The sequence below is a fragment of the Muscardinus avellanarius genome (genome assembly GCF_963383645.1).
Source record: "Muscardinus avellanarius genome assembly, chromosome: 9".
Classification (NCBI taxonomy): Eukaryota; Metazoa; Chordata; class Mammalia; order Rodentia; family Gliridae; genus Muscardinus; species Muscardinus avellanarius.
Window position 1 is genome coordinate 103,505,845 of NC_137795.1, and position 20,673 is coordinate 103,526,517.

The 20,673-nt window shown below is 47.7% G+C and overlaps 1 protein-coding gene across 1 annotated transcript; it reads left to right on the forward strand.

Moving 5' to 3' along the window:
- Positions 1 to 814: 814 nt before the first annotated feature.
- Positions 815 to 17,741, forward strand: ARHGEF5 (Rho guanine nucleotide exchange factor 5; the record flags this gene model as incomplete). The annotated part of the gene is made up of 14 exons (XM_080701279.1): positions 815 to 3,866; positions 4,320 to 4,377; positions 4,811 to 4,875; positions 5,062 to 5,315; positions 7,244 to 7,404; positions 7,932 to 8,084; positions 8,374 to 8,503; positions 8,775 to 8,849; positions 9,241 to 9,330; positions 10,539 to 10,696; positions 11,277 to 11,438; positions 14,296 to 14,366; positions 16,341 to 16,445; positions 17,584 to 17,741. The coding sequence occupies 14 exons, from the start codon at positions 815 to 817 to the stop codon at positions 17,739 to 17,741; spliced, it is 4,692 nt and encodes a 1,563-aa protein (XP_080557405.1).
- Between the last annotated feature and the right edge of the window lie 2,932 nt (positions 17,742 to 20,673).

Here is a 20,673-nt window from a genome sequence, read left to right on the forward strand (position 1 = left end):
AGAAGAAAATCAGGTGGGTCCCCATCTTGAGAAGTAATGGGAGAGTTTACCTGGTTGTTGGAGAGAAGGGGAGAGTAAGCTGATAAAGGCAACATGGCTCTCTTTATGGGCCGCGGGAAGTCTAATAAGTCTAGGTAGCATCCCACTTTACGACAGCCGCCTCTATAATTGAAAATGAAATTGTTTGTTCATTCTAAGGCTTTGGTAGACACTATAAAAAATAGGAAGGTGAGTAAAATCGAGGCCCTGTGTAAAGGAGATGAGACTAGAGCACCTAATCGCCCGACCCGTTTCAATCCCGTGTCGGCTGCTGAGGAGGAAGGGCCCACTCTGACACCGCTCCTCTGGGCGGTTGGATCCAGGGTGTGTCGCACACTGTGTCTGGGAGTTATACGAGGCTGAGTCACTGAGTGTCCGGAGAGTCGAGAGGGAAAAACAGACAATGACATAATAGAAGATCGAGGGTAATGACCACTGGGAGTCTTGGCGCTCTGACAATGGTCTTTGCTCTAATTGAGTTGTTTGTTATCTGTTGCTTCTACAAGACTGCTAGTTCCATGTGGTCTTTGTCTCACTCATTACCAAATGGGCCTACATTTAAAAGGGTCACTCGGTGAACTTTTACTTAAGCGAGTAAATAAATGAGCAATTTATAGATGCCATTGCTTATTTTGTTTGTTGGATACTTCTTGTCTTAAAGAATGATCGAAGATACACCATCCCCTTTCTCTGTATGATCTTTCCTTCTGGGAGGTAAAACCAGAACAGGCATTAGAAACTGTTGTCTTGTATTCCTCCCTAGGAATTGGCCCTGATGGAGGCTGAGGAGCCCAGACATACAGCCTCGACTTCCATCCCTGCCATAGAGGAGTTCATAGTCATCCCTGAAGCTATCATGAGGAGCAGCCAGATCCCTGCCTTGGATCCTGAAGCTCAAGAAGGCCAGGATCCATCCTATAAGTGGAGAGAGGAACATAGACTCTCAGTGACTCAGCCAAAAGAGTTAGGGGACATGAGTGTCTATGCAGCCGAGAGCATGCCCTCCATCCCCAAGGAAGGTCCTGCAGATGTGGAGACCAGGCAGGGAAACATGGTAACGGAGGCCCGTGACACTCCTGAGCACCTGGATGAAGTACCCCAGAGCCTGGCAGACAGACGAGCAGAGATCCTAGCTCATTCAGTGTGCCAAACGTGCCCCATTGAGGGCAAAGGGGTGCACGTGATCCCAACATCCAGTGAACTGGACAGCGGAGTGGAGGTCGAATCTGGGCCAGAACTCACTCCTTTGACATTTGGACAGGCACAAGGGAAGGAGGAGACCACTTTGGGTACCTTTGCACAAACCAGATTTTGGACTCCCCAAGAAGAGCCCCCTACAGATTGCAGCCCAGCCGAGGATTCCGGGAGTGGAACTATCTGGCCGGGGGAAGAGCCGCGGGGTTGCAAACCACAGGAAAGTGATGGGCAGGAAGGACTCTTAATCCCCTGGGAGACCCAGGGGCCGGAAGGGAAGAAACTGCAGGAAAGGGAATTTCCAGGGAGAGGAATTCTGGGGGAGAATGTTTGTTCTGATGGGCTTTTGGGGGAGCAGGAACAGATGATAGAGCAAGTTAATGGTAAAGAGGGAGAACAGAGGCAGGTACAGGAGCAGGTAGAAGAGGATGTGATGCTGGGGCAAGGAGAAAGAGGGGAGCTCATTGGGGCCCTGGAGGGTCTGAGTCATGGCACTTGGGGTCAAGAGGAGAGGGAGAATAGGGCCCAGGCTCAGGGAAGCCCAGAAGAGAGGAGAAGGGAGTCGGGCCAGCTAGAGGAGAGGAGGGTGGACTGTCAGCACATGAAGAATCAAAGTTTAGTGGAGGAATCCGAGGAGCAAGTTCAGAATCTAAAGGAAAAAGAGATGACTAAAGCAGCCCAAGAGGAGGAGGAGAAAGCAGGGTCAAGTGAGGAGGAGCCAGGGAATCAGGATGGAGGTCAGCTGGAGAGAGTGGGAGAATCGGGGAGCACAGAAGAGGAGGAAGAACGTCACGGTCCTTCTGCACTGGCTGTGGCAGACACTGAGCTCCCTTCTTCCTGTGACTTGTTTCCAGGTGTTTCTTGTCCCATGACCCAGATTACCAGGACTCACACAGAACCTGGGGCTGAGGAACTGTCCCCCAGAGCTCTGACTCCTACCCTGGAGCCAATAGGACGGTCCCCCTGGTCCGTGTCTCTGCCCGGCTCCTTTCCCACGGAGGAGTCACTGGACAATAAAGTAGCTCACAGTAGCCCACAAGAAGGATCGGAGCTGAGGAAGGGGACAGAGGTGGTCTCTGCCGATACATCCGTGACTCCTCCCAGGACACCAGACGTGGCTCCTTTCAGTCCTGCTGAGGTTGCCCTCATTGCAACTGCCCCAGCATCTGCCAGCCCTCCAAAAGCATCTCTCTCAGCTGACAACCCATCTCATGGGGCGCCAGAGACTACCCTGACTGCCCTCCACGCCTCCTCTGCAGCTGCCTCCAAGGACCCATCTGCCAACTCGGATGGTGCCAGCCTTCGTGGCCCCCTCGCCAACTGCGCCGGGACCGTCCAGCACCTACGGAGCAACTCCTTCCCAGGCTCTCACAGGACAGAGCAGGCGCCAGACCTGGCGGGATTGTCACTGTCTTTCTCTCATTTGGAGCTACCCCAGAGGCCCCCCAAACCTGCCATCTATGGCTCCGTGACCCCCAGGAGGGACCGGAGGAGTGGTAGGGACCGCAGTGTCATTTCAGAATCCCCTACGACATCATCCATCTCGAGGCAGGACTCGGGAGAATTCACTTCACATCCAGAGGGACCCAGTGGTCCTCACAGCAGCCAGCCGCGGGGCTCTTCCCCATCCACTGTCTCCAGGGATATGAGAGTCCATGAGCCTCTGCCTCCACCTCCCTTAGAGAAGAAACACATCCATGCTTCCATGGTGGAAGGAGATGGCCATCTTCAACCAGTGGTCCCCATGCTGAAGCCATTTAGCCATCCTCCTCCACTGGCCCTAAGTTTAGGGCCCCCCAAAGGCCCACTGCCCCAAGTGCCCGAGCCCCCGGTGTCAAGGCAGCACCGACCTCTGCCATCCACTCCAGACAGCTCCCACCATACTCAGATCTCTTTCCCCACCAGGCTGAGATACAACAAACCGTTACCTCCAACTCCTGATTTGCTCCAGCCCCACCATTCTTCCATTTCTTCTTCCAGTCTGTCAAGGATATACAGGCCACTGCCCCCTGTCCCCATCATAGATCCCTCTACTGAACCACCCCCATTACCCCCAAAGTCCAGAGGGAGGAGCAGGAGTGCCCAGGGAGGACTGCTCAATTCAGGAGCTCAAGCCAAACCAAGACCTGCTGCCCAAGACTGGACAGGCTCCACTGCCCCGTCTGCGGGACGTACTTCCTGGCCCCCTGCCATGGGCCGTTCAACAGAGGCTTTGATTCCCACCAATCAGAGTAAGAGTGAAGTGTCCCCCAACATGGCTTTCAGCAACATGCTAAACTTTCTAGGTCCCTCTTCCCCTACCACTTCCTGGACTCTGGAGCTCCAGGGCCCCAACACTGAGGATGACCCAGGGCTCTCAGCAGAGTCTGACACCCCTGCAAGAGGACTCCTGAGAAGATCCGCCCCTCCAGATGGAGGCCAAAGGAAATCAGCTCTCAGCTCACCAAGGCAGCCAGAAAAGCCCAGCCACCCGCAGCTGGAGAAGGCGTCCAGCTGGCCCCACAGACGGGATGCAGGGAGGCCCCCAGAGGCCACCAGTGGGCTAGCTGTGGTCCCCGGTGAGGGCTCCAGCAAACACAAGGGCTGGAACCGCCAAGGCCTGCGCCGACCTTCCATCTTGCCCGAGGGCTCAGGTGAGCACGGAGCGAGGCCCTCCATGAGCTAGTGTGGGGCAAACCTCCGACTCTCACTCCTGCATCCCATCTTCCATCTCAGGTCCCTACTCCTTCCTCTGTGACTCACTGGCTCACACACTTGCCCTCAGCCCAAGCCCCAGTGCCCCCTCTGGGCACCTCCCTACTTCCCAGTCTCTCACTCAGCCTGGGCTCCTTTTCATGTCCATCTTTTCCCAGCATTGTCTTGGGCTCCCTCTTATCTAGTTCCCATCTAATACAAGGGCTGGGGGGAGACAGCTGGTACTGCTCTCCTTCAACATGTCCTGGGTTCCCACTTCCGCCCTCCCGGAGTCCCAGTGAAGTCTTTTTTTTTTCTCCTGGGCATCCACATCTTCCCCTTCAAGTGTTACCTTTTTCAGTTTCCCCAGATGTCCCTCTGATGTTCCTCATGTCGCCCATTTCCGTTTTCAGATTCAAAGGGCTCGACCCTGGGAAGATCTCCAGGCCCCTCGGATGCCGTGGTTTTTCGGTGAGTTGCCCTCTCTCCCAGCAGACACGCCATGCTCTCTTCGCCCAGAATTCTGAGATTTCCTAGTTAGGCTTTTAGCTAGTAAGGGTTCTGAGACCAGGAATAGCTCACACCACTCTCTTCTGTGGAGGAGGAGGAGGAGGAGGAGGAGGGACCCAGGATTCCAGGGTAGGAAGTGTCTGTGCCTGTCCAGCTCCATTAGCTGGACAGTCCTTTGACCATCAACTAATTCCCATTCAAAAGTTCCATGTAACATCCAAAATAGAACCCAACTACCCCAGAGGGGGTCAGGCTACAACTGATCCCCCATCCCCAGGGGATTTGGCCCTCACATCCCAGCATGTGCCAGGCAGGTTGGAGACTCACCTGCAGTCACCCAGGGGTCGTCTATCTCCTGGCCATCCGGCACCCCAAAGCCTTCTTCCCTCCACAGGGAGAAGAAGCCAAAGGAGGGCACGAGCGGCTTTTCAAGACGCTGCTCCAAGCTCATCAACTCCTGTGAGTACCTTGAAGCAGACCTGTAGGCGCGGGTGGGAGTCCCGCCCAAGACAGGATGGGTTGTCAGTGGGATGAGGTGATAGCCCAGGAGAGAGGGCTGCTCAGAGGCCAGCAGAAGATGGACACCCTGCCGCCTCTGGGCCTTCACTCCCAGGTTCTCTCCCTCACACATTATCACCCCCGCAGCCCAGCTGCTTTACCAGGAGTACAGCGACGTCTTCCTGAACAAGGAGATTCAGAGCCAGCAGCGGCTGGACAGCCTGGCAGAGGTGCCGGGGCTGGCCTCCCCACGGCAACCTCGAAAGGCACTGGTGCCCTCAGAGTCCTACCTGCAGCGCCTGTCGGTGGCCTCCAGCGGCTCACTCTGGCAGGAAATCCCTGTGGTGCGCAATAGCACTGTCCTGCTTTCCATGACCCATGAAGACCAGAAGTTGCAGGAGGTACCGGGCAGGGCGGGGAGGGAGGAGGGGCATGGAAAAGATTCCCAGTCCCAATTGCTAGCCTTGCAGTCTCCTACTGACCAGCACCACCAGCCTGGCCAGCTGTCTTCACCCAACAGGCCAACACACACTCTTTACACCCTGACGTCAGTCATCTCCATTACACCAGGGCTGCACCACTAATTGCGGGTTATTGGACTGTCATTGGCTGCCCAAGGTGTGCAGGTCTTTCTTATTTATGCAACGGTCTGTCTTGAGGCCACATGCTTGGATGAAAAGCACGAGGAGCCCACTGGTCATGGCCATACCCATGGTGCCTCTTGCTAGACTCTCCAAACAAGTTCTCAGGTGCTGGGTATTTCCCTTAAACCACAAGGGCACCACCGTCTTCTCAATTATCCTGCTTCTCTCCCTTTCTCTTCACATTCCAACCTGAACTCATGCCTTTGTCCCCTGAATCTGTCCCTCTTCAGAGCACTCTAGCTCGGTCAGTGCTTTCATCATTGACACAGTTACCCCAAATCAAATCCAAGGTATTAGCTTTAGGTCTTCCCCTTTCTTCAGGCCCCATTTCTAGAAAATAACCAAGTCCTTCCAAATCTATGATCTAAATAATTATGGCATCAGGCTGCTTCTGACTTCTGTGCTATCCAGGCTTTATTACAACGTTTCTTGACTTGGCTTTCTTGCCCTTTCTAAACTTTTCTTTCCACACTGTGCTTAAAACTACTTTATATAAAAAATATGATCTACTTATTCCCCTACATAAAACCTTTGTTTTTCACTTTTCCATGGTCTTAATTCTAAACTATTTTACACTTTTTATCTAACTCACTTTTTTGTGTGTGTGACACTGGGGTTGGAACCCATAGGCATTCTACCTCCAAGCTCCACCCCCAGCCCTATTTTTTATTCTTTATTTTGAAACAGGGTCTCACTGAGTTGCAAAAGGCCTCGCTGAAGTAGCTGAGGCTTTCCACGAAACGCGATCCTCCTGTCTCAGCCTCCTGAGTGCTGGGATTACAAGCCTGTGTCATCATGCTTGGCTTATCTAACTCTTAAGCCCTCACTCTTTGACTGCCTCTCCAGTGCCATCCTTGATACTACGTCTGTATACTTGGTTCCAGAAATGCTCAATTTACTTAGGATTCCTTTTCTCAAAGAAATTGTGTGTGTGTGTGTGTGTGTGTGTGTGTGTGTGTGTGTGTGTGTTGAAGGCATATACCTGATGTTATGGTATACATATATATAGTAAAAAAAAAAAAAAAAAAAAGGGTAACTATCAGTGAAGCAATTTGTGTGTGTGTTACCTGGGATGGAACCCAGGGGCATTCTACCACTGAGCTACACTGCCAGCCCTGTTTTAGTTTTTTAATTTGAAACAGGGTCTCACTAAATTGCTGAGGCTGGTCTTAAACCTGTGATCCTCCTGTCTCAGTATCCCAAATAATGGGACTACAAGCGTGGGCCACCATGTCTGGCTAAAGTGAAGCAAATTTACATATCCATTGTGTCGTATAATTATTCATACGTGTGTGTTGTATGTGTGTGTTGAAAGCATATACCTGATGTTATGGTATACATGTATGTAGTAAAAAAAAGGTTACTATCAAATGAAGCAATTTGTGTGTGTGTGTGTGTGTGTGTGTGTGTGTGTGTGTCTGCGCGTGTGCGCACGCGCGCGTGTGTATTTTGGGGGTTGCTTGAAAGCACATTTTTCTCGTGCATCTTTGGGTGCCTGCACCTGTTTTTCAAGACCTCGTTAAATCTCATACGCCAGGACCCTTCCTCACTCCTCCCAGATCAAGTTAGATTTTGTTGTGACTGAACCCTAAAGGGATCTTTTTTAGTGTTCTAGCTCTAAAACATTACTCAAGGTCTGGGTATACCAGGGGTCAACCAAATCTTCCTCCTCTCCATCCTCCTAGGCCAAATTTGAGCTGATCGTGTCCGAGGCCTCGTACCTGCGCAGTCTCCACATCGCTGTGGATCATTTCCAGCTCTCAACCCAGCTCCGGGCCACTCTTTCCAACCAAGAGCACCAATGGCTGTTCTCTCGTTTACAGGACGTGCGAGATGTCAGCACCACGTGAGACCGCCCCTCTCCCAAATACTGCTCACTCAGCTTCACTCTTAGCCATTGAACCTCCAGTTGCCTTTTTCTCTCTTAGAAACCCCTTTGCTGTGTCTCCAGATAAAATTGGTCCTGGGCTCCCCTCGGAGGCCCCTGATGGCTGGAGAGCTGGGATATAGAAAGAGCTGGGGGTAGATTGACCCATTAGTGGATCAATGAGTTAATGAGAAATGCTTTCTAGGTTCAAGGTTTAGATGCACTATGGGTTGGGGATGAGAAATAGAATTCATCTACAGATGTGAAAAACAGAATAAGATAAAAGAAGAACAAGAAATGGAATTTTAGAGTCAGAGACTTAAAACAGGAGCAAACTAACGGCAGCCCTGGAGAGAATTCTCGGGCATTGTAGCTCAGACCTATGAAGAGTCCATAGAAGTTACTGGCTAATTGAAAGAAGGCACAAGCTCGAGCGATAGCAGGGGTCAGCCGGATGCTGTGTTGAGGTCCAGAAGTCTCATGGGACTTGTTTAAATGCTACACAGGTTCCTTTCAGACTTAGAAGAGAACTTCGAGAACAACATCTTCTCGTTCCAAGTGTGTGATGTAGTCTTGAGCCATGCCCCAGACTTCCGCCGGGTCTACCTGCCTTACGTCACCAACCAGACTTATCAGGAACGCACCTTCCAGAGTCTACTGTGAGATTCATCCCCATTCTGTCCTTTGTGGGCCCTGCAATGACTTTGCACTAATCCCCTGCCCAGGGGGCTACCCCAGGAGCCCATGTCCATATGCCCACTGTGTGATCTCAAGCCCCAGCCTTCCCTCTACACCAGATGCCCTCAGCGATCCCAGCTGGGCCCCTGAACCCCGATGTCATCATTCCTGCCCAGCCCCAGATACTCCCCTGAGCTCCCACTCCCCACGCCTGCCCTGACCCCACTCTTCCCCACACCCCTCCTCACCGGATGCTCACTGCCCACACAGAAATAGCAACACCAGTTTCCGGGAGGTCTTGGAGAAGCTGGAGAGCGACCCCATCTGCCAGCGCCTCTCCCTCAAGTCCTTCCTGATCCTCCCTTTCCAGCGCATCACCCGTCTCAAGCTGCTACTCCAGGTGAGGCAGCCATTTCCCTGGAATCAGCCCGTAACTCATGGTCCTGGGGTGAGCCTGAGAAGCTTCAGGGCAAACCCTTGTCCATTCCTCTACTGTATTCCACATCCTTTGGAGGACGTGAGCAGCCCCCAGCTGCCATGCCCTCCCTTCCCAGGAATAGTTGCTCTTGAAATTATGTGCCCGGGCTTCTCATTAGCCAACCCCCTACCCTCTCTTTCTGTTTGTCTATTTTCTTCCTCTTATTTGGCTTCATATACTGTTTATTCTATAGAACATTCTGAAGAGAACACAACCTGGCTCCTCAGAGGAAGCAGAGGCCACGAAGGCCCACCACGCCCTGGAAGAGGTGGGCAGCCACCCACTCTGGCCCCCCGAGCATCTTTGACAGGGAAGTCTTCCCTTTTCCAGGCCTGTGACTCCAGAGAACATGGGAGGTGGGAGCCTGTTAATGGTGGAACCCAGCCCCCTCACCACATCCCCCAAACATGCCCCCCATGGCTGCCTCGTCCATGCAGAGAACTCTCCATGCCAAGGGACTGTTCCCTCACTGCCACAACCCCCCACCCCTGGAGCTGACGTGCTCATGCCAAATACATCTGAGTCCCAGGACATGACCTCGAGGCCCCCTTCACTCAATTCTAGCCTGGGAGAAAAGTGAGGCTGTCACAACCCGAGTCCTCAAGGTCAAAGACTCTAACACAGTGCTCCTCTCCTCCCTCACCCCGTTCAACCCTCAGCTGATCCGAGATTGCAACAACAATGTCCAGAGGATGCGGCGGACAGAGGAGCTGATCTACCTGAGCCAGAAGATTGAGTTTGAGTGTAAAGTGAGTTAGTCCCTGTCGCCCTGCTCTGCCCATGAATCTCTTTATCATGTCTCACCAGTCACCACCCTATATGGTCATCTTGGTCCACTATTCCCAACCTCCAAACTTCCTCATTTCCTTCTCTTTCTGGGATATGCAAATGCCACGTCTGTCTCCAAGACATATTAAGTGAAGGTGCAAATCTGTGTGTCTATTATATTACCATCGGTGAAAACGTGGGAGGTACAAATCTAAATATGTTTCTGCTTATGTATGCATAAGGAAACTCTGGAAAGATAATGCTGAGAAAAAGAGGTTCTCAAGGTAGAGGAGGTACATTTGGAAAAGGAGCAGAAGGAGGGATGAGGGAATTCTTCAATACAAGCTTCTTCAAGAAGTTGTCATTTGGGGGCTTGAATCATCCTTTTATCAAGTATCCTTCTGGCCAAAACCAAAACAAGACAGCCCAAATTTCCAAATCTTCAAAATCTCTCATCCAGAAAAAAACCTAAACATTCCATATTCAGATTCTAACACAGAACACATACCATCTTTACCTCCCTAGAAGGAAACCCCCTTTTCCATATACTAATCATCATTCAGTATCCTCATCTTTACCTAAACTCCAACTCCAATCAGACCTCACCTCATTCTCCAACACATCTGATTCTTACTACTCCTCTTGGTCTCTGGTTATAATCAAGGAAAGGACAACCGCAAGAAGAACTCCTTCCTGATCTAAGACACATCCTGCTCATCCCTGCTTGATCTTTTTCTGTGGATTGAGCCACCCAGGGACATTCTACTTCTGAGCTACACCCCCAGCCCTATTTTTTATTCTTTATTTTGAAACAGGTTCTCACTAAGTTGCAGAGGGCCTCACTAAGTAGCTGAGGCTGGCCATGAACCTGTGATCCTCCTTTCTCAGCCTCTCGGCCCTACTTGTTCTTGGCATGCTCTAATTGAACTCTCTGGCTCTTCTTCAGGCTTCCAAGTGGGGCTTTCTCACATCACTGCTCTCTGGTTGGACAATAGGCGCCTTCCATTTGCATAAGCCTGTAAACAGGGAAGCAAATACCAGCATAGTGTACAGTTACAAGGCTCCGAGGGAGGCAGAATCCAAGCTGGTGGGTTAGGAGCAAGGGGAAGAGGACTGATGAGGAAGGCAGGACGGAGAGAAAGCTCACTCTGTGTGTCTGTGACACGGCCTTGTCTCTCTTCCCCCACAGATATTCCCGCTCATCTCACAGTCTCGCTGGCTGGTGAAGAGTGGGGAGCTGATGGCCCTCGAGTTCAGCGTCTCCCCAGGGCTGCGAAGGAAACTGAACACGCGTCCAGTCCACCTGCACCTCTTCAACGACTGCCTGTTGCTGTCCCGGCCCCGAGAGTCAGTGGCTGGGATGGGAGGCCAGGGCTGGGGATGGGAAGGGGAAGAGGCAGGAACGAAGAGAAGGCTCCTCTTCCCTTTCTCAAGGGCTCAACCCAGAGAGTCCAGAGAGAAGGAAAAATAAGTCCAAAGCAAAAATGGAGAGCCCATCAAATTATGTCCTGAAGTCACATGATGGGGCCCTAAACTATTATAGACACAGAACAACTGCAGTACATTTTGTTACCATATTCTCAGATCAGCCTATTTGTGGCTCCTTTGGGCTGGGCTCAACTTACTAACCTAGAGATGCATGGCTAATTTCAGATCTTAACGTTCTGGCCCTTAGGGCCTTAGAGAATTTATATCGCCTCTGTCCATTCAACTCTTTAAAGTTTTAGCAGATCCACTGCATCTGACAAGTGGTAGAAAATTGGTGAGGACATTGGAGCCACCATCTTGAAAGCGATTAGGACCATCTGGTTTTTACAGGAATTGGAAGGCTGCAGATACTAAAGAGAGGGACATCGAATCCAGGAATATCAGGGTGGGTGAAGTATGGAAGCTTTAGAATCCTGTTGAGAAGATTTGCATTTTGCAGGGGTAACCGGTTCCTGGTATTTGACCATGCTCCCTTCTCCTCCATCCGGGGAGAAAAGTGTGAAATGAAGCTTCACGGAGCACACAAGAACCTGTTCCGCCTCTTCCTGCGGAACAACGCGCAAGGCACCCAGGCGGAGTTCCTCTTCCGCACCGAAACTCAGTGAGATGGGACCGGGCAGGGGAGCTGCGTGCGGGTGGGTGGCCTGAGCGGGAAGTGGACCGGGCAGACAACATGTTCAGAAATGGCATCAGCATTGTGTTGCCCCTTCTGGACTGGGGAAAACCATAGATAGACGCCTAAAGCTAATAGGCAACTTGCGGGAGATCAGGGTGGGAAAGGGTATGACACTGCCACCGAGGCTGAGCAGTCTGTGTGACTTCAGAAAGAAGATGAGCTGGTATAGAGTAAGTAAAGAATGTGAATACTGATCTTCTTGAGTGATCGCCCATGTGTGCATGACAGACACCCTTCAGGGCCCAGGGCTGGTGGGCTTATATATGAATAAGACAAGCACTGGGTGCCTTTTGATTTCTGTCCTCCCATGTCTCAGCTTGGTGTTCTGTTGAACAAAAATCTATAGTGTTGAGAAATTTGATTTGCTTGTCTTTATAATAATAAAAATAGTAAAAAAAATCTATAACAGTCACACATACATATATTTCTGAGAGCATCAATAATAATTATAAATTCTGATTCACATCCAGGTGAGGTGGTGCACACCCATAATCCCAGTTACTTGGGGAGCTGAGGCAGGAGGATCACAACTTGGAGGGTATTCTAGGCAACTAACTTACTGAGACTCAGTCTCACAATTTTAAAAAACTTAAAAAATAAAATCTGGATCCGGGCATGGTGGCACATGCTTGTAATTCCAGCATTTGGGAGGCTGAGACAGGAGGATCGTGGTTTGCGGATAGCCTTAGCTACTTAGCAAGGCCTTTTGCAACTCAGTGGGACCCTGTTTCAAAAATAAAAAGACTAAAAAATAGGGCTGGGGTACTCAGAGGTAATAAAGAGTAAAAATAAAGACTAAAAATAGCTCAGAGGTACAGTGCCCCTGGGTTCCATTCCCAGTGCCGCAAAAATAAATAAATAAATAAATAAATAAATAAATAAATAATTTAAAAAATCTGGTACATATTGCCTATAATAATGAACCTCTGACAGAGGTTCCCAAACTTATTTGACTTACCACCCCCTTTTTTCAGAAAACAGACTTACTCAGTACCCCCATGGATACTATCACCTCCTTATTTTTATTCAATGCCTCCCCAATTGGTCCCAAGATAATTGCCATTCCTCCAGATCAGTACAGCACAACCTCCCCCAACCCCCGAAGACAGTGTTGCCCACTTTGGGAACCTATGATTTTTGTAATAGAAGATCTAAAAAGTCTCTGAAGATCTAAAAGTTGCAACCAAGCTGGATATGGTGGTACATGTCTGTAATCCCAATACTTGGAAGACTGAGACACGAGGATCTCAGGTTTAAGGCCAGCCTCAGAAACGTCACAAGGCCCTCAGCAACTTAGTGAGGTCTTGTTTCAAAATTAAACATAAAATAGGACTGGGGGTGTAATTCAGTGGTAGAATGTCTCTGGGTTCAATCCCTAGTACCACAAAAATAAATAAATACATGAATTAATTAATTTTAAAATGGCTGGGGTGTAGCTCAGAGGTAGAATGCTCCTGGGTTGAATGAACTATCAGAAAATATAGAGATAAAAAGGATAGCCGGGCGTGGTGGCGCACGCTTGTAATCCCCGCACTTGGGAGGCAGAGACAGGAGGATCGCGCAGGTTTGAAGCCAGCCGCGCTGGCGTAAGAGACCCTGTTTCAAAAATATAAAATAGGTCTGGGAGTGTAACCCGGAGGTAGAAGGGCTTCCAGGAACCCCAGTACCACCAAAAAAAAAAAAAAAAAAAAAAAAAGGATACACAGCTCAATAGAGCAGAACAGGCTTTATTTGGACTGACCAGGAGCGTCAGGAGCCCCCTTCCTTACAGACTAGAGGCTTTTTATGGGGACTTAGGAAGAAGGGGGAGCAAACCAGTTATGTATTTCTCCAATTTGTGGGCTTGACACCGACCAGAGCGGGGAAAGTTATGGGGCGGGGCAGGGGATGGTTAGAGGCCTTTTCCCACCATTCCTGAAGTCTTTTGCGCTCCACCTCCTCTGCTCAGGCCTCATAGTTAGACCTCACAGTGCCCACTTAGTCCCCAGTACAAAAGACAAACAAATTCAACCTATCTAATGATTTGAGGTTCCCACATTGATGATTCTTTTTAGTTTTCTAGTTTTCTTTTTAGTTTTCTTTTTAGTTTCTGGAAGACTACTCAGGGACTATTGAGACGACTCGAGTGGGGTAGGGGTTTGTTTGCTAGATACCTCCTAGGCCAAATAATCAGATGCGATCTATTCTCTTCATTTAATTCTTTGGGCAGCATCTTCCAGGAACAGTACAGGTGTCATCTCTCAATGACCTGGGCACTTTTGGAAGCAAAAACTAAGATAATGCAAACAACCTTCAGATGATTACAAGATCAGGCTGGGATTGCATTGTGCAACACAATAAAAACAGATCTCTCTCATCTAATTATTATCATGGAAGGGTTTTCACCTCTGAGCTATTGGAAGGAAGGGAGGTAGGCAAGAAACGTCAAGAACTGTGCAAAGTAATGGAGGACATCTAAGCTGGGATCACATTTTGCTCTTTGGAGTTTCCGAAATGGAGCACCCGTGTGTGTATAACTAACAGCGCACTTCATGATCTCATGAAGGAGGAGTCTGGCAAGAGGATGGGGAAAATAAAGTTTGACAAGCCCCATTATCACACAGCCCAAGATCGTAGGGGAAAATAAAGTTTGACAAGCCCCATTATCACACAGCCCGAGATCGTAGGACTCTCCTCGGTGGCTCTTGTGGGAGAAGTTATTAACTAAACAAGGCCTTCCCACAGCCCTCATCCTGCAACCACAGGCTGTAACTGAAGCTACGACCCTGCTTTGTTTTCTCAGAAGTGAAAAGCTTCGATGGATCTCAGCCTTGGCCATGCCGAGGAAGGAGTTGGACCTGCTGGAGTGTTACGGTGAGTCGAGGTCAGGGGTCTCCTTTGGATGCGGGGGTGTGGGGTGCTGGGTGGTGCCATGGGAGACTTCCACACATTGTGTCTCCTCAGACTTCTGGGTGGAAGACTGGCCCCTGGAACTTGCACACCCGAGACACATGTGCTTAAACCCCTCTACCATGGCAGTTCGCTCCTCTCCATATACTCCCTGCCTTGGACAATGATTTTTCTAACATATTTTCCCCCTTAAGTCTTTCCTGCTATGATTTTGCCTAGGTTTTAAATACTTGAAGGTGTTGGAGGAAGTAGGGGCGAAAGTATGGCTGTTGTAGGAATGGCAGGAGGACAGCCACACAGATTTGTCTCTCCTGTAATGGGACAGTCCGAGTCTCACTCGCATTGTGAATTTGTGTGTGTTCCTGCTGAGATGGATTCCTTCTGGATCTCATATCACCCCTGCAATTGTCCTCCCTAGTTAATATCCAGAGAGAAAATGAACTCAAAGGAACCTATAGGCTTTAGATCCTGAAATGGACAATCAAATGTGAGGAACCAGGAGAACCAGGCTGTGGCTAAACCTGTTAACGTACTGTGTACTCTGTCAGTGGTGAGGAGCTGTGGGAGATAGCTCTCCCTCCCTTATTATGATTTTGTTAATGGCAGATGGGATGAGCTTTAGAAAAAGAAGCACAAGCCAGGCATGGTAGTGCAAATCTATACTTCCAGTGCTTAGGAGGCTAAGATAGGAGGGTCACAGGTTTGAGGCCAGTTTCAGCAACTTAGTGAGACCCTGTTTCAAAATGAAAAAATAGAGCCGGCCAGGTGTGGTGGCACATGCTTATAATCCCAGTGCTTGAGAGGCTGAGACAGGAGGATCGCACTGGTTCGAAGCCAGCCTCAGCTACTTAGTGAGGCTCTCATCAACTTAGTGAGACCCTGTTTCTGAATAAAGTATAAAATAGGTCTTGGAGAATAGCCTGGAGGTAGAAAATCCCCTGGGTTCCACCCTCAGTACCACAAAAAAAAAAAAAAAATAGGGCTGGGGGTATAGCTTGGAGGTAGAATGCCCCTTGGTTCCATCCCCAGTACCGCAAAAATACATAAATACATAAATAAGTAAGTAAGTAAATAAATAAATAAATAATAAATAAAATCAGTGTGAAGTGGAAAACCCCTGGGTTCAATCCCTAGTATCAAAAAGAACAAAACAAAACAAAATGAAACAAGGTACAAATAACAAGGCAATATTGCTTGTTTTCTGAGAGAACCAGCACAGTGTAAAGTAAAAAGAAAGCATGTAAAATGGAATACTTAGAGCTCAACAGTGTCATCTCCAGCTCTAGATCTATGGAGATTTTGCCTAGTTCACAAAACATATTGAAACAGAAATCCAGAATGTCCTCAAGAGTCGATCAACCTTGATCAAAGATCATCTTGGTCCCTTAGATAAGGAAACAACCAGAAACCAATGGGGATTAAGTCCCTCTCGTAGATCATACCTGGAATTCCATATGTCTAGTCTTTTCCAGTCTCACATCTGGCCCTGGGAAGAAAATGAAGAAGGAGTCAAGATTCAGCTATGTGGGTAGACGAGCAAAACCCACACAGGAAACCACAGGACGAGGGCCACCTGGTTGCTCACCAGTGGTCAGCTTTAAGGAGTTCTGGGTCCACCAAAGAATAAAGGGTCAGGGAAGGTTTCAGAGGGATGATGGGTCTTCGCTGAATCCCAAGTATTTGTAGTGATGAGTAAGTCGACATGGTCCCCTACCCCTCAGTCTTCTTCCCGGGAGAGGTAGAATTTTAATCTGTTTCAATTACGATGTTTTTATTTCACTATCAACCCTTTGGGTCCTTGGTAGAAGATGAGGGTTTCCCCCATCACCCCTTTTGAAAGCTCACACTTGTCTCTTATCTCAAGTCCTTCCAGGTTGTTCTGTAGTTGCCACACTCTGATCCCCTGTCTCTTCTAACCTTCACTCTTCTCTCCCAAAGACTCCCCACAAGTCCAGTGTCTTCGAGCCTACAAGCCCCGAGAGAATGACGAGCTGGCTCTGGAGAAGGCTGATGTGGTGATGGTGACTCAGCAGAGCAGCGATGGTGAGAGGGAGAGCCCCTGGGGAGCGGGCCAGGCATCAGAGGCAAAGACAGAGGGAAGGTGTCAGTTTCCTGGGGTTGCTGTAAGAAAGCATAGCGGCTGAGTAGCTATGACATTAGAAAATTATTTACTCACAGTTCTGGAGACGAGCAGTCCACAATCAAAGTGTTGGCAGAGCTGTGTCCCTTCAGCAGCCTCTGGGAGGACCTTCCTTACCTTATCCAGTCTGGTAGCCCTAAGTGTTCCTTAGCTTGTGGCAGTGTAATTCCACTCTCACTCCGTGTCTTCTGTGGCCCTTTCCCTCTGTGTTCAGTTTCCCTCTTTGTAAGGACACCAGATGGACTGGATTAATGGCCACCTGATTCTCGGATGGCCTCAGCTTAACTTGGCTAATGACATCTACAACAACCTCATTCCCAAATAAGGTCTCATTTGAGGTAGCAGGGATGAGGATATCAAGACGTTATCTTTTTTTTTTTTTATTGGTGCATTATATTCATACATCATATTGGAGTAAAAAAAAACTTGTGTGTAGAGACATGCACACATCACTGATTTAACCCCTACCCAATTCCCACCCCATTCCCTCCCCGTCCCTCCTTCCCTTACTTGGCTTAGTGGTTGACTTCGATATGTTTAAGTACATTGTGTGTTTTAGAGATTCTCCTCTTCCCCCCTCCTTTCTCCTCCTTTAGGTTGTCTTGTTTGCTCCTCCATAGGATTTTCTTTTTCATCTAGAGTTCCTCCTATGACCCATTTCTCCCTAACTCACATATTAGGGAAAGCATCTGATTTCTTATTTTTTGTGACTGACTAATCTCACTTAACATAATGTCCTCCATAATGTCCATCCCTGAAAATGATGTAATTGAGGTTTTTTTGATGGCTGAGTAAAATTCCATTGTGTACATATTCCACAGTTTTGTAATCCGTTCATCTGTTGATGGACATCTTGGCTGGTGCCATAGTTTCTTGATGGGGACACATTTCAACTCCACACAGCACAGTGGAGAGGGCTCAGGAACGGGGCAGCTGCGGACTTGACCAGACTCAGCGCAGCCACGTCTAGTACTCTGGGAGGCTGGGCTTCTCCTGCTGGGCCTCCTAGGCTAATTCTTGCCCCTTCCCTTGTGCCCACAGGCTGGTTGGAGGGTGTGCGACTCTCAGATGGGGAGCAAGGCTGGTTCCCCATGCAACAAGTGGAGTTCATTTCTAACCCAGAGGTTCGCGCCCGGAACCTGAAGGAAGCCCACCGAGTCAAGACTGCCAAATTACAATTGGTGGAGCAGCCGGCCTAGCTACTCTCTGAGGAATCTCGTGAGCTCAAGAACAAGCTGTTCATGGAGACGGCTGGCCCTGAAGCCTGCTGCACAGGCCCTCTATGGACCGAAAACTAAGCTTCTAAAAGCCCGAGGACAAAACCCAACTATGCCAATCATGCATGCCAGGCCTCCGCTTGGTGCTTGGTGCTTGGTGCTTGGTGGGGGGATGTTGAGGGAGTTCACACTGGACTCTGGGATCATTTTATCATAGGAAGAGGGACCCTGGAGCCAGATTCAGGAAAATTATTTCTACTGCCATATAGTTTCTTAAACATTCTCTGCTTCCAGAGTACAGATTCAGACCTGGCCTCCGTTTTAGTTATGGCCATATGCTCAACAGACTCTGACCTCAGTGTGCTGGAAGGACAGGTTTAAAAGGGAATGACAGATGGGAAGGTCAAGCTGGTGACCTCTAAGGTAACTTCCATCCCTAGAGAGTCTCCGTGATTATTGGTGTGAGTTTAATCCATGCATCTCTGAGATCTCTGCCTCTCGGTGGCAATGTGAGGGCGATACTCTCTCACTCTAATAAACTTGGTACCTCTCTTGTGTTTTCTTCTCCGATTCCTCATCACTAAATGAGGTTCAAAACATGAAATCCCATGAAGGTTACAGCCTGTTTGATTTAGGTGTTGTGAATGACCAAGATGGTGCCTAGGCTATGGTGGCTACTGACTCCCACTTTAAGGCCCCCAGAGAGTCCAGGGAGGTATTCAGAGGTTAGAGAAGGAATGAGAAGTGACAGATGGATACTGAAAACCCCATCCCACCGTGTAAGGTATGGGTATAGGTTAGTTTGAGTGGATTCGGAAAATCCTGCTGAGACCATTCGTGATTTTCTACTCTGACTTGAATTATCATAAAAATACTTCCTGGATATTTTTATTTCTTTATGAAATGAAGCATGGTACAATAGAGTCCAAGAATTTAAGAGGCCCAAGCTTCAGTTACCACATGCCACAATTGAACCTGTCCATATTTCTGTTTCTTTAAATGTGAAGTACAGGGTCACATCGTGCTGGCTCCAAAGGGCTGCCCAACTCTGACACCGTATTTTCCCCATCTCCTTTAAGACTGCCTTTCTCAGTTGAAGACTATCACATTAATATTTTTCCTCATGTAGAATATTCTGTGTCCTTATATAGAATATATAGAATATATATTCTTATATGGAATATATATAGAATATACTCATGTAGATGATATATCCTTATATAGAATATGCCATGCTGTTGTTATATAGAATATAACAAGGTTTAAGACATGGAATCCCATGAGAGTGATAGTCTCTATTGGACTGTTATGTAGAATAGAACTATATATATTTATATTTGAAATATAACAATAGCATGGCATATTTTGTGCACTTTTTAAGCTGAGTGTTTATGATCCTTCCTTGCACAGTGCATTGCAACTTTGCACATAGGTGAAAGCAATTAGAGTGAAATTTTTTCTTTGCCAAACTAATGATGATATGACCTTATACTGCTACCTTGATGACACACTCTCTTTTCAATCCATCCCAAAGTATAAAATGACTTGCTCATTTTTTCAAATGATCACCATAGTACTTAAGAATGGAAGTTGATATTTTATCTGAAGCAAGATGCCTGTTGAAGCAAATCTGAGAGGATGGCTTTGGAGAAGCTCAATTGTGCTTTTTTTCGATTTTCATAAAACCAGATTATAAAAATAAGTAATATTTATTATTAACATATTATTTGCATATACATATTAAATATGTAAACCAAATCATTATTATTGATTGCAATAGCAATTTTAATTCAAACTATTTGTACAGACCAGTATTTGAAGACTGGCTATGTGGCTCAATTAATTCAACCTTTTATTTTTCTAGGCAATTTTTCCATTATTTGCTCAGAGATGATAAAAATACCAACTTCTAAATGCTATATACACAAATAATTTTTTTGTTGCATGACTGCCTCTTTGCTTGAAGTTGCTAAGACTTTACGATCCCTTTGAACTTAAGTTCTTTAAGAATTTTGAGTAAACCTTTTCTTTGGATATTTAATATCTATCATTTAATGGGGTTATTTTATCTAATCTGAGAACCCAAAAGATAATTGGCTTCTATCTGTCTTTAGGTTCTTGGTTAAAAGCCAGAAGAGAAACACTCAGATGTGGGTGATCTCTGCTCAGCTGAATTACTAAATTTTCTATAAGTATGGGAAATTGAGTGTGGGTCTAGTAAAATCCTTCTTCAGATTTCCAGAATTCAACTCAACTTTCCTTTTAATCCTGACTGGCATCACTGACTTAGATAAATTGTGAGTGTGAAAATGACCGTTAACCAACATTTTTGGACAAAATTGCATTTGTAACCCAGTGAATACATAGTGCTTTGTTGCATTTTAAAGTAAAACACCAGCACCTAGGTGAGATAGTCTTTAGGAGACATCAACAATAATCGCGTGTGTGTGTGTGCGCGCGCGCGTGTGTGTGTGTGTGTGTGTGTGTGTGTGTGTGTGTGATGAGGTGGGGCGCTAGGCATTGAACCCAGGCCATTCTACCTCTGAGCTACACTCCCCTTCCCAGACCTTTTTTTTATATTATTATTTTATATTTTGAAACAGGACCTCATTAAGTTGCTGAGGCTGGCCTTGAATCTGTATCTTCCTGTCTAAGCCTCCCAAGTACTGGGATTACAGGCATGTACCACCACGCCTGGCTTAACAATAATCCTGTTTTATAGACCCTCTTCTGAACTGTAATATGAGTGAAGCTAATACTCATATGTTTCCTGAATTATTTCACCACTAGCTCTCACTTGAGATTACCTATGATCTTCAATTTTTAATTGTGGACTGACTGTCTTGGTCTTTTATAATAATTCTGATAAGACCAAATTATGGGTTTCATAATAATTCTGATAAAATCAAACTAA